Below are 14,481 nucleotides of genomic sequence, written 5' to 3' on the forward strand. Positions count from 1 at the left end.
AACCCTCCACCACCACCCTCTGTCTTCTACCTTTGAGCCAGTTCTGTAACTAAATGGCTAGTTCTCCCTGTATTCCATGAGATCTAACCTTGCTAACCAGTCTCCCATGGGGAACCTTGTTGAATGCCTTACTGAAGTCCATATAGATCACATCTATGCTCTGCCTTCATCAATCTTCTTTGTTACTTCAAGTTTGTGAGACATGATTTCCCACGCACAAAGCCATGTTGACTATCCCTAATCAGTCCTTGCCTTTCCAAATATATGTACATCCTGGCTCTCAGGATTCCCTCCAACAATGTGCCCACCATCGTAGTCAGTCTCTCTGGTCTATAGTTCCCTGGCTTGTCCTTACCGCCCTTCTTAAACAGTGGTACCACGTTAACCAATCTCCAGTCTTCTGGCACCTCACCTGTGACTATCGATGATACAAATATCTCAGCACGAGGCCCAGCAATCACTTCCCTAGCTTCCCACAGAGTTCTAGGGTACATCTGATCAGGTCCTGGGGATTTATCCACCTTTACCCATTCAAGACATTTAGCACTTCCTTCTCTGTAATATGGACATTTTGCAAGATGTCACCATCTATATCTTCCATATCCTTTTCCACAGTAAATACTGATGCAAAATACTCATTTAGTATCTTCCCCATTTTCTGCCACTCCACACAAAGGCCGCCTTGCTGATCTTTGAACCAGAGCTAACAAGTCTGTTACGGCATTAAGCTTCCTTCCTAGCTCCCTGAATTTCTGCCCTAAATCCCCATCACTTTTCCTCCCTATGTCTTTAGTACTTATGTGGACCACAACTTGGGGCTGCTCCCCCTCACCCCGAAAACAGATCAGAGACATGGCTATAAAGAGATAGACAGATTAAATGAGCTAGCAACAAAGTGATAGATACATAATATGTGGAAATGAGAAATTATACAGTTTGATACCTGTTTTGAGCAGGTATAGAGCTTTAATAAGTTGATTTTCAGAAACATTTGTGCTTGTCCAAAGAATACAGGAATTTACCACACAGATACAGCAAACTATTGAGAGACATATGCTGGTCTTTAGTGAAAGGAGGAATTATAAGGAGGTCTTGCTACAGTTTTCTATGGTTTTAGTGAGACTACACCTGTTTGTGTGTTTTAGATCTCTGTATGTAAGCAAGGACAGTTGGTGAACTCTGCCCCCCATTTTGATTACTTTTCCCTGAGAGCCAATCTTAATCTTGTTTTTCAAATATTTGCTTTCAGACAGAGTTGTTCATTATTCTGCTAGCTGTGCACACTTTGGAAACAGACCTTGTTCCTTTACTAAACCATTACTACTTCTTTTGCTTTTGTTTCATAACATTTGTCATTTTATCTCTTCCATCCACAACGTGATACCAAATTTTCTCCTCTTTAATTCCCTTATCCCCTTTCAGTAGCAGAAATTCCATCATGTTTATACCTTTATTCTCTTAAGATGTTGTATTCATCAAGTCATCCAGCATGGAAACAGACCTTTTGGTCCAACCCGTTCACACCAACCAGACATCCCAATCTGAACTAGTCCCATGTGCTAGCATTTGGCTAATGTCCCTCTAAATCCTGTCTATTCATATATCCAACGAGATGCCTTTAAAGTGTCATAATTGTACCAACATCCACCACTGCCTCTGGCAGCTCATTCCACACAAGCACCACCCTCTGCGTGAAAATGTTACCCCTCAGGTCCTCTTTAAATCCTTCCCCTCTCACCTTAAACCTATGCCCTCTAGATTTGGACTCCCCCACCCAGGAAATAAGACCATGGCTATTCATCCTATCCATGCCCCTCATAGAACATAGAACAGTACAGCACAGGCCCTTCAGCCCTCGATGTTGTGCCAAAATTTTTATCCTACTCTAAGATCAGACTAACCTCTGTGCCCTTCATTTTACTATCATCCATGTGCCTATCCAAGAGTTGCTTAAATGTCTCTAATGTCTCTGACTCTACTACCACTGCTGGCAGTGCATTCCACACACCCACCACTCTCTGTGTAAAGAACCTACCTCTAACATCTCCCCTAAACCTTCCTCCAATTATCCTAAAATTATGTCCCCTTGTGATAGACATTTCCACCCTGGGAAAAGGTCTCTGACTATCCACTCTATCGATGCCTCTCACCATATTGTACACCTCTATCAAGTCACCTCTCATCCTTCTTCGCTCCAATGAGAAAAGACCTAGCTCCTCAACCTTTCTTCAGAAGACATGACCTTCAATCCAGGTACCATCCTGAATTTTCTCTGCACCTTCTCAAAAGTTTCCACATCCTTCCTATGATGAGGTGACCAGAACTGAACACAATATGTCAAGTGTGGTCTAACCGGGGCTCTACAGAGCTGCAGCATAACCTCACGACCCTTAAACTCAATCCCCCTGTTAATGAAAGCCAACACACCATATGCCATCTTTCAACTCTATCAATTTAGGTGGCAACTTGAGGGACCTATGGACATGGACCCCAAGATCCCTCTGTTCCTCCACACTGTCAAGGATCCTGCTTTTAACCTTGTATTCTGCATTCAAATTTGACCTTCCAAAATGAATCACTTCACACTTTTCCAAGTTGAACTCCGTCCTGTCCCCCTTAGTCTACGAACTTGCCAAATTTGTTCAGAACACCACTCAGGCCCTCGAGCTCCTCCGTGACTTTTGATTCCATGGACCCCAACACCTCACCTTCATCATGGACATCCTGTTCCTATACACGTCCACCCCCTATGACCAAGGCCTATAAGCCCTCCGTTACTTCATCTCCCACCGACCCAACCAGTCCCTGTCCACCGACACACTCATTTGATTCATGGAACTGCTCTTCAGCCTCAACAAATTCTCCTTCAATTCCTCCCACTTCCTCCAGATCAGAGGGGTAGCCATGGGCACCCACATGAGTCCCAGCTATGCCTGCCTCTTTGTAGGATATGTCAAACAGTCCCCCTTTTGCAGTTACTCTGGCACCATTCTCCACCGTTCCCTCCACTAAATCGATGACTGTATTGGTGCCACCTTGTGCTCCCACAAGGAGGTTGAACAGTTCATCAACTTCACCAATACCTTTTATTCTGACTCAGGTTCACAAGAATAATCTCCAACACCTCCGTACCCTTCCTGGACCTCTCTGTCTCTCGTGGCCAACTCAACACAGACATCTGTTTCAAAGCCACTGACTCCCACATCTACCTTGACTACACCTCCTCCCACACCACCAACATCTTACCCCCACCGTGAAAAAGAGATCCCTTACTCTCAGTTCCTCCTGAGTATCTGCTCCTAGGAGGAGCAATTCCACTCGAGAATATCACAGATGTCCTCCTATTTTAAGGATTGCAATTTCCCTACCCATGTGATCAACAATACCCTCCAGGTCAACTCCTCCACTTCCCACACCTCCGTCCTTAAACCCCACCTCTTCCAACCACAACATGGATAGAACACCCCCATCCTCACCTTCCATCCTACTAGTCTCCAGTTACAGTGCATTATCCTCTGCCATTTCTGCCACTGACAGTCAGACCTCACAACCAAAGATATATTTCCCTCCCACCTCTATCTACATACTGCAGAGACTATTCTCTCTGTGACTCCCTCGTTAGGTCACGACCCCACCAACCCACCCTCCACACTTGGCACCTTCCCTTAGCACCGCACAAGGTGTAAAACCTGCACCTACACCTCCTCCCTCACCTCTCCCTTAGGCCCCAAAGGAACATTTCAAACCCAGCAGAGATTTTCGTGCACATCCACACACCTCATCGGTTGCGTCTGTGCTCTTGATGTGGTTTCCCTACATCGCGGAGACAGAATGCCAACTCACGGAACATCTTTGGAAGGCACACACCAAACAACCTCACCACCCTGTGGCACCGCCCTCCACTTCAACTCCCCCTCCCCCAAGGACATGTAGGTCCTGGGCCTCTTCCACCATGAAATCAAATCCCTCCCACCAACCTGAGGAAGAATGCCTCGGGACCCTCCAACCACATGGCATCAGTATCAATTTCACCAGTTTCCAAATCTCCCCTCCCCCACCTCATCCCCCCTAACCCTCCAATTCAACACTGCCCTCTTGACCTCTTCATCTTCCTTCCCACCTATCTGCTCCACCCTCCCAACCGACCTATCACAATTACCTCTCACCTGCATCCACTTATCCCCTTCCCACCTAGCTTCCACCCAGCCCCACATTTACCTCTCAGGCCCCTTCCCCCTCCACATTTTTGATGAAGAGTTTATGCCCAAAACGTCGACTTTGTGGGCGGCACGATGGCACAGTGGTTAGCACTGCTGCCTCACAGCGCCAGAGACCCGGGTTCAATTCCCGCCTCAGGCAACTGACTGTGTGGAGTTTGCACATTCTCCCTGTGTCTGCGTGGGTTTCCTCCCATAGTCCAAAGATGTGCAGGTCAGGTGAATTGGCCATGCTAAATTGCCCGTAGTGTTAGGTAAGGGGTAAATGTAGGGGTATGGGCAGGTTGTGCTTCGACAGGTCGATGTGGACTTGTTGGGCTGAAGGGCCTGTTTCCACACTATAATGTAATCTGTTGCCTGCTCCTCAGATGCTGCCTGACCTGCTGTACTTTTTCAGTGCCACACTTTTCACCCCACACTCCCTCAGGCTTTACCATTAACTGTTTACGTCCTGCCCTGGTTTGCCTTACCAAAATGCAACACTTATCTAAATTAAACTCCATCTGCCACTCCCCAGCCCATATGATCAAGATCCAATTATACTCTGAGATAATCTTCTTCTCTCATGTTGCGGCTGTACACAATATTGCTTCGGCCACTTTTGGAATATTGTGTGCAATTCTGATCTCCTTCCAATCAGAAGGATGTTGTAAAACTTGAAAGGGTTCAGAAAAGATTTACAAGGATGTTGCCAGTGTTGGAGGATTTGAACTATAGGGAGAGGCTGAACAGGCTGGGGCTGTGTTCCCTGGAGCGTCGGAGACTGAGGAGTGACCTTATAGACGTTTATAAAATCATGAGGAGCATGGATAAGATAAATAGACAAAGTCTTTTCCCTGGGGTGGGGAGTCCAGAAATAGAGGGCATAGGTTTAGAATAAGAGGGGAAAGATATAAAAGAGACCCAAGGGGCAATTTTTTCACACTGAGGTGGTACGTGTATGGAATAAACTGCCAGAGGAAGTGGTGAAGGCTGGTACAATTGCAACGTTTAAAAGGTGTTTGGATGGGTATATGAATAGGAAGGGTTTGGAGGGATATGGGCCGGGTGCTGGCAGGTGAGACTGGTTTGGGTTGGGATATCTGGTTGGTATAGACTGGTTTGACCGAAGGGCCTGTTTCTGTGCTGTACATCTCTATGACTCTGTCCACCACACCACCATGTTTTTGGTGTCATCTGCAAACTTCCTAACCATACCTCCTATATTCACATTCAAATCATTTATGTAAATGACTCAAAGCAGTGAACCCAGTACTGAGCCTCATGGCACACCGCTGGTCACAGATCTCCAGTCTGAAAAACAACCCTCCCCCACCACCCTTTGTCTCCTAGCTTCAAGCCAACTTTGTAACCAATTGGCTAACTCCCCCTGGATCCCATGTGATCTAACCTTACTAACCAATCTGATATGCGGAATCTTGTCGAATGCTTTGCTGAAGTCCATACAGGCAACGTCTACTGCTCTGCCTTCATCAATCTCCATTGTCACGTTCAAAAAAACTCATAAACAGCTTTCCCCGTGTTCTGAAACTATGTCCTTGAGTTCTAGGTTCAGGAGAAATATCCTATTGTTATCCCACATATCATATATTCTAAGAATTTTATAACTTTAAATTGGATTACTTTTCATTCTTTGAAACTCAAAGAAAAAAGACTGGGTTGCCTCAATCTTTTAAATAAAAGAAAGAATTACTAATGGTGAAAATCTGAAACAAGAACAGAAAGTACTGGAATTGCTCAGCAAGTCTGGTGGCGTCTGTGGAGAGAAAGCAAAGTTAACGTTTCAAGTCTAGTGACCCTTCGTCAGAACTGAGGAGAAATCACTGGATTTGAAGTGTTAAGTCTGCTTTCTCTCCACAGACACAGCCAGACTTGCTGAATTTCTCCAATTTCTGTTTTTGCCTCAATCTCTTGTTTCTTCTGTTCGAGGAATTAGTCTGGTGAACTTGCACTGCACTCCCTCGATGGCAAGTACACCCTTCCTTAGCCAGTTTGCCTTGAGAAGGGTGAACACAAGTTAGAAGCTCCCAGAAACAGCAGTGGCCTAACATTTCTGCCATTCTTCTGCAGTTGTAGAGACTCACTAAAAAAATGAGTGACAGCTATTAACAAACATGCAAATTAATTACAGGCTACGTGGAGATGATGTGCTCCTTTCAATGAACTCGGGCAGAGATAGCAGTACTTGAATGGACAGGTTGAGAAATGTGAAATGAAAAGACGACATACTGTTGTTTATCTTCGTGGTAGCTTGCAATGGGGTGTGGTCCTTGTACCACGTTATGTTCGGTGCAGGGTAACCATTCCTAGTGACACACGTGGCAATCTGAGTAAAAGAGATAGCAAAGCACATTAACAATGACAAGATCAATAACAGCAGATCACCAATGATCTTAAGAAACAACTGATTAGCCATAAAGGTCTTAAGAACATTGCAAAGTTGTGAAAGAAACAGTATAATGGTAAGTTTTATTTTTCTGTCTCATGCTCTGGAACTGAGAGAACCACCTGGGTTTTAGGGAGGAGAAAGTGTGGACTGCAGATGCTGGAGATCAGAGTGCATAGTGTGGTGCTGGAAAAGCACAGCAGGTCAGGCAGCATCCGAGAAGCAGGAGAATCAATGCTTTGGACATAAGCTTTTCATCAAGAATGAGGCTTGTGGGCCGGGAGGGGGGCCTTGAGACATAAATGGAGGCAGGGGGGGGAATGCAGCTGAGAATGCAATAAATAGATGAAGGTGAGGAACAATGTGATAGGTCGGAGAGGAGGGTGGAATGGATAGATGGGAAAGACGATGGACAGGTCAAGAGAGCGATGCTGAGTTGGAGGCTTGGGACTGGGATAAGGTGGGGGAAAGAGGGAAAATGAGGAAACTGGTGAAATCCACATGAATCCTGTGTGGTTGCAGGGTCCCAAGGCGGAAGATGAGGCGTTCTTCCTCCAAGTGTTGGGTGGTTAGGGATTGGCGATGAATGAGGTCCAGGACCTGCATGACCTTGGTGGAGTGGGAGGGAATTTGAAGTGTTTAGTCACGGGGCAGTGGGGTTGGTTGGTGTGGGTGTCCCAGAGATGTTCTCTGAAATGATCCACAAGTTGGCGTCCTGTCTCCCCAATGTAGAGGAGACCATATTGAGTGCAACGGATACAGTAGATGACATGTGTGGAATTACAGGTAAATTTCTGACGGATGTAGAAGGATCCTTTGGGGCCTTGGAGGGAGGTGAGGGGGGGAGGTGTGAGCGCAGGTTTTGCAATTCTTGGGGTGGCAGGGGAAGACACTGGGATTGGGGTGTGGGCTGGTGGGGGTGTGGGCATGGACCTGACAAGGAAGTCATGGAGGAGATGGTCTCTCTGAAACGCTGATGGGGTGGGGAGAGAAATATATCCCTGGTGGTGGGGTCTGTTTGTAGGTGGCAGAAATGGCAGAGGATGATGCAATGTAAATGGAGGTTGGTGGGGTGGAAGGAGAGGACTTGGGGGGGGGGGGGCGGAGGGGGATTCTGTCCTTGTTGCATTGGGAGGAGTGGGTTCAAGGGCAGAGGTGCAGGAAGTGGAGGAGATACGCTGGAGAGCATCAACCACGTGGGAGGGGTAATTGCAGTCTTTGAAGAAGGAGGCCATCTGGGATTTTCTATGGTGGAAATGGTCATCCTGGGAACAGATGCAGCAGAGATAGAGGAATTGGGAATAAAGGATGGCATTTTTACAGGAGGTAGGGTAGAAGGAGGTGTTGACCAGATAGCTGTGGGAATCGGTGGGTTTGCAGTAGATGCCAGTGGTTAATTGGTCGCTGGTGATGGAGATGGAGAGGTTCTGGAAGGGGAGGGAGGTGTCTGAGATGGTCCAGTAAACTTGAGGTCAGGGTGAAAAGTGTTAGATTAGATTAGATTACTTACAGTGTGGAAACAGGCCCTTCGGCCCAACAAGTCCACACCGACCCGCCGAAGAGCAACCCACCCAGACCCATTCCCCTACATTTACCCCTTCACCTAACACTACGGGCAATTTAGCATGGCCAATTCACCTAACCTGCACATTTTTGGACTGTGGGAGGAAACCGGAGCACCTGGAGGAAACCCACGCAGACACGGGGAGAATGTGCAAACTCCACACAGAGAGTCGCCTGAGGCGGGAATTGAACCTGGGTCTCTGGCCACTGTGCCACTGTGCCGCCCAAGTGTTAGTGAAATTGATGAAATTTTCAACTTCCTCGTGGGAGCATGAGGTAGCACCAATACAGTCATCGATGAAGCAGAGGAAAAGATGGGAGGTGGTGCCGGTGTAAAGGTGGAAGATGGACTGTTCCACGTACCCGACAAAGAGTCCAACCATCTACCCCAAGAGTGGAAAAGAAGTTCACTGTATAAAAGTTGCAAATATTATTCAAAATTATATTTATTCTAACCACGACATTTTCCCTTTGTCATGGTCCTCCAGATCACAAGCAGTGCTGTTAATACATTTATTTATGGATACTTTATTTCCCTATTTTATTTTCCAGTCCAGAATATGTTAAAAACTAAAAGAAAACCAAATGGGACACAAATAATGTTTTTAAAAGCTTCTCTGTCCAACCCACTTGCTGAGAACAAATTGATTGCCCATATCTGAACCCACTGTCATTAAAATCAGAATTTTTAAAAAATGTTAACTTCACAAGCAACGCAAATCTACCCATTCTAAAGGTTGAATTTAGCCTCAGTATTTTTTCCAACCAGCATAGGCATCAAATACCTGCAAATCTAAAGGAATACCCCAACTACACAGGCAGCAGGAATGACTTTCATATTTGGGCTTCAGTAACATGGCACCTCCTGACGTTCTGACCGAACCAGCAGCAAACCCAGTGCCAGGGATCCACAGCTTCCTGTCAAGCCCTTCAGCAGCCAGAGTATATTTGCCAACAGAAATAGAAAGAAGCAATACCGTTCAGTCGTGGTTCACATGCATTCAGAATCTATATTGACAAATACTCAAAAAAAACTAACAGCAACAGATGCTGGAAGTCAGAAACAAAAATAAAAAATCGCTGTAAAACTAAAACAAATTGAAATCTCACAAAGGTGGAAAAATATATACTAACTGCTAAAGAAATCTCTCCAAACGTTTCATTGAGCTTCACCTTACTACAATTGGCAGGGACACAAGGGTAGGCCATTCAGCCTATTGAGTCCCTTCAGCCATTCAATTAAATCACGGCTGATCATTTAATTCAATGTCACTTTCATGCACTATCTCCAAATCCCTTGATGTCATTAGTCTCCAGAAATTTATAGATGTCTGTCTTGAATCTGCTGAGTGGTTGAGTTTCCATATCTCTCTGGGATAGAGAATTCCAAAGATTAACTGCCCTCTGAGAAAAGAAGTTTCTCATGTCAGTCCAGAGATTATATTCTCTAGTTCTATCAGCCAGAGAAAACGTCCTATCTATATCCATCCTGCCAAAAAGCCCTGAAATAATGCTGCAAGTTTAAATTAGGTCACCCCACATTCTTTGAAACTTTGGTGAATACAGACTCAATCTCCTTAATCTTTTCTCATTAAACAATTCCACCATCTCAGGGTTTAATCTAATGAATCTCTGTCCGCACTATCTCTGGCAAGTAAAACCTTCTTTCTATAAAGAAGTCAAAACTGTACATAATACTTCAGGTGAGGTTTCATCAAATTCTATACAACTACAGCAAGATATCTTTACTCCTGTATTCAAATTCCCTTGCAATCCCCTTCCAATGTGCTATTTGCCTTAACTGTTGAAGTGACTGATTCTTTAGTGACCTGTGAACACAGATGAGGTTTTTTTAGACAAGATACTTCTTAGCCTGTCATCACTTAAGAAATATTCTGCTTTTCTGTTTTTCCTACTAAAGTGAAGAACTCACACTACATTCCAACTATCACTTTCTAGCTCATTCACTTAACCAATTCAAGTTCTCTTGAAGTCTCCTTGCATAGTCTTCACACGTTAGTTTTGACTCAGCCTAATATCATCAGCAAATCTGGAAATATTACAAAGGTCTCCAGATCATTTGCCTCACAGCGCCAGGGACGTGGGTTCAATTCTCGCCTCAGGCAACTGTCTGTGAAATTTGCACATTCTCCCAGTGTCTGTGTGGGTTTCCTCCCACAAACAAACATGTACAGGCCAGGTGAATTGGCCATGTTAAATTGCCCATAGTGTTTATTGCATTAGTCAGGGGTAAATATAGGCTGGGGGAATGGGTCTGGGTGGGTTGCTCTTCGGTGTGAACTTGTTGGGCCAAAGGACCTGTTTCCAGACTGTAGGGAATCTAATCTAATCCTCATAACACAGCTGTAAACCTAGCACTGATTTCTGCATTACCCACTAGTAACAGGCACTTTTACAATTTATTGTTTGGATGTGAGTATTGCTGGCAAGGCAGCATTTGTTGCTTGTTTCTAATTGTTTTTCAACACAGTGACTTGCTAGGCAATTTCCGAGGACAATTAGGAAATCAACCAATTGTTAAGCACAAGGTAAGGACTAGATTTCCTTCCTTAAAGAACATTAATGAAACAGATGTGTTTTTGTGACAACTGATGATAGTTTCAAGACCCCGCCACTGAGACTAACTTTACATTCCAGACTTAATTGAATTTAAATTCCATGAGCTGCCATGGTGGGATCTGAACACATCTACAGATAATTTGTCTGGGTCAGCAACTTACTAGTCGAGTGTTGTTACCACTATGCCACCATCTCCCACTACCGTTCTGAGAATAATCTGAATATTCTTAGCTCTGCATTCAGGCTAACAACAATTCTCAATCTTTGTCAATACTTTTCCCCAAATCCTGTGTGCTCTAATTATATTTACTAACTTCCTGCGGAAGGACATGTGGTGGCACGGTGGCACAGTGGTTCGATAGGAGTTTGCACATTCTCCCCATGTCTGCGTGGGTTTCCTCCAGGTGCTCTGGTTTCCTCCCACAGTCCAAAATTGTGCAGGTTAGGTGAATTAGCCATGCTAAATTGCCCGTAGTGTTAGGTGAAGGGATAAATGTAGGGGAATGGGTCTGGGTGGGTTGCTCTTCGGAGGGTCGGTGTGGACTAGTTGGGCTGAAGGGCCTGTTTCCACACTGTAGGGAACCTAATCTAATCTAACTTTGAGAAGTCTCCTGAAAATCCAAATGCACCACATCTACTGGTTTCCCTTAATCAATGCTTCCAATAGTTCCTCAAAAAACTCCCAACAAGTTAGCCAAACATACTTTCCCTTCATAAATCCATGTTTATTCTGCCCATTTTTTCCATTTGCTTCTACATGTCCAATGTCCCATCTTTTACAATAGATTGCAACATAAGACAAAACCATAAAACCAATAGAAATAGGAGCAGACAGGCCATTCAGCCCATCAAGTCTGCTCTGCTATTCAACTATGGCTGATATGTTTCACAACCCCATTGTCCTGCTTTCTCCCCATAGCCCTTGATCCTCTCAATACTCAAGAACCTATCTGTCTCACTGTTAAAAATACTCAATGACCTGGCCTTCACAGCCTTCTGTGGCAATGAATTCCATAGACTCACCATTCTCTGGCTGAAGACGTTTTTTCTTATCTCTGTTTGAAAAGGTCTTCCCTTTACTCTAAGTCTATGGCATCAGGTCCTGGTCTCTCCTACCAATGGAAATATCTTCCCAACATCCACTCTGTCCAGGCCATTCAATATTCAGTATGTTTCAATTAGACTGCCCCTCATCCTTCTAAACTCCATCGCGTATAAATCCAGAGTCTCAAACGTTCCTCATATGTTAAGCTTTTCATTCCTGGGGCCATTCTCATAAACCTTCTCTGAGCACACTCCAGGGCCAGTTCATCCTTCCTGAAGTATGGGGCCCAAAACTACATACAATACTCCAAATGTGGTCTAACCAGAGCCTTATAGAGCCTCAGAAGCACATCCCTGCTTTTATATTCAAGTCGTCTCAAAATAAATGACATCTTTGCATTTGCCTTCCGAACTACTGACTCAACCTGCAAGTTTACCTCGAGAGAACCGTAGACTAGAACTCCCAAGTCACTTTGCACTTCAGATTTATGAATTTTCTCCCCATTTTGAAAATAGTCCATTCCTCTATTCTTCCTATCAAAGTGCATGACCTCACCCTTTCCCACATTTTACTCCATCTGTAACTTCTTTGCCCACTCTCCTAACTTGTCCAAATCCTTCTGCAGCCTCCCCGCCTCCTCAATGCTACCTGTCCCTCTACCTATCTTTGTATCATCTGCAAACTTAACCAGTATGCCCTTAGGTCCTTCATCTAGATTGTTAAATATTAAGTGAAAAGTTGTGGTCCCAACACTGAGCCTTGCAGAACACCCTTTATCACTGGCTGTGATCCTGGGAAAGACACTTTCATCCCCATTCTCTGCTTTCTGCCAGACAGCCAGGCTTCTCTCCATGCTAGCACCTTGCCATTCACACCATGGACTCTTATCTTACTCAGCAGCCTCGTGTATAGCACCTTGTCAAAGGCCTTCTTGAAGTTCAGGTAGATAACATCCATTGGCTCGCCTTGGTCTAACCTGCTTATTATGTCCTCAAAGATTTCTAGCAGGTTTGTCAGGCATGACCTCCCCTTGATGAAACCATGCTGACTTTGTTCTATTTTACCATACACTTCCAAGTATTCAGAAGTTTCATCCTTCACAATGGATTCCAGGATCTTACCCAAGACTGAATTGAGGCTAATCAGTCTGTAAGTTTCCCCCTTTTGCCTTACTCCCCTTTTTAAACAGGGGTGTTACGTTAGTGATTTTCCAATGTTTCGGACCCTCCCTGATTCCAGCGATTCCTGATAGATCACTAGTAATACCTCCACTTAGTCATAGAGATGTACAGCACAGAAACAGACCCTTCGGTCCAACCCATCCATGCCGACCAGATATCCCAACCCAATCTAGTCCCACCTGCCAGCACCCGGCCCATATCCCTCCAAACCCTTCCTATTCATATACCCATCCAAATGCCTCTTAAATGTTGCAATTGTACCAGCCTCCACCACTGGAGGCAGCTCATTCCATACGCGTACTACCCTCTGTGTGAAAATGTTGCCCCTTAGGTCTCTTTTATATCTTTCCCCTCTCTCCCTAAACCTATGCCCTCTAGTTCTGGACTCCCCGACCCCTGGGAAAAGACTTTGCCTATTTATCCTATCCATATCCTTCATGATTTTGTAAAGCTCTATAAGGTCACCCCTCAGCCTCCGACGGTCCAGGGAAAACAGCCCCAGCCTGTTCAGCCTTTCCCGATAGCTCAAATCCTCCAACCCTGGCAACATCCTTGTAAATCCATTCTGAACCTTTTCAATTTCACAACATCTTTCTGAAACGAAGGAGACCAGAATCGCACACAATATTCTAACAGTGGCCTAACCAATGTCCTGTACAGCCGCAACATGACCTCCCAACTCCTGTACTCAATACTCTGACCAATAAAAGAAAGCATACTAAACGCCTTCTTCACTATCCTATCTACCTGCGACTCCACTTTCAAGGAGCTATGAACCTGCACTCCAAGGTCTCTTTGTTCAGCAACACTCCCTAGGACCTTATACACCTTAAGTGTATAAGTCCTGCTAAGATTTGCTTTCCCAAAATGCAGTACCTCGCATTTATCTGAATTAAACTCTCAGCCCATTGGCCCATCTGGTCAAGATCCCGTTGTAATCTGAGGTAACCCTCTTCACTGTCCACTACACCTCCAATTTTGGTGTCATCTGCAAACTTACTAACTGTACCTCTTATGCTCGCATCCGAGTCATTTATGTAAATGATGAAAAGTAGAGGGCCCAGCACCGATCCTTGTGGCACTCCACTGGTCACAAGCCTCCAGTCTGAAAAACAACCCTCCACCACCATCTTTCTTCTACCGTTGAGCCAGTTCTGTATCCAAATGGCTAGCTCTGCCTGTATTCCACGAAGTCTAACCTTGCTAACCAGTCTCCCATGGGGAACCTTGTCGAACGCCTTACAGAAGTCCATATAGATCACATCTACCGCTCTGCCCTCATCAATCTTCTTTGTTACTTCTTCCAAAAACCTCAATCAAGTTTGTGAGACATGATTTCCCATGCACAAAGCCGTATTGACTATCCCCAATCAGTCCTTGCCTTTCCAAATACATGTACACCCTATCCCTCAGGATTCCCTCCAACAACTTGCCCACCACCGACGTCAGGCTCACTGGTCTATAGTTCCCTGGCTTGTCCTTATCACCCTTCTTAAACAGTGGTACCAC

At 45.0% G+C, this 14,481-nt stretch overlaps 1 protein-coding gene across 4 annotated transcripts in view; it reads right to left on the reverse strand.

The window, feature by feature from the left end:
* LOC122541124 (cell surface glycoprotein MUC18-like) overlaps positions 1-14,481 on the reverse strand; it is a 192,540-nt gene that overhangs the window by 56,421 nt on the left and 121,638 nt on the right. For all 4 annotated transcript variants that reach the window (XM_043677731.1, XM_043677730.1, XM_043677732.1 and 1 more), the window contains exon 5: positions 6,447-6,543. In XM_043677731.1, coding sequence (XP_043533666.1) covers positions 6,447-6,543 — 97 coding nt within the window. The remainder of the gene's footprint in view (positions 1-6,446; positions 6,544-14,481) is intronic.

Source organism: Chiloscyllium plagiosum, chromosome 36 (genome assembly GCF_004010195.1).
Source record: "Chiloscyllium plagiosum isolate BGI_BamShark_2017 chromosome 36, ASM401019v2, whole genome shotgun sequence".
NCBI lineage: Eukaryota > Metazoa > Chordata > Chondrichthyes > Orectolobiformes > Hemiscylliidae > Chiloscyllium > Chiloscyllium plagiosum.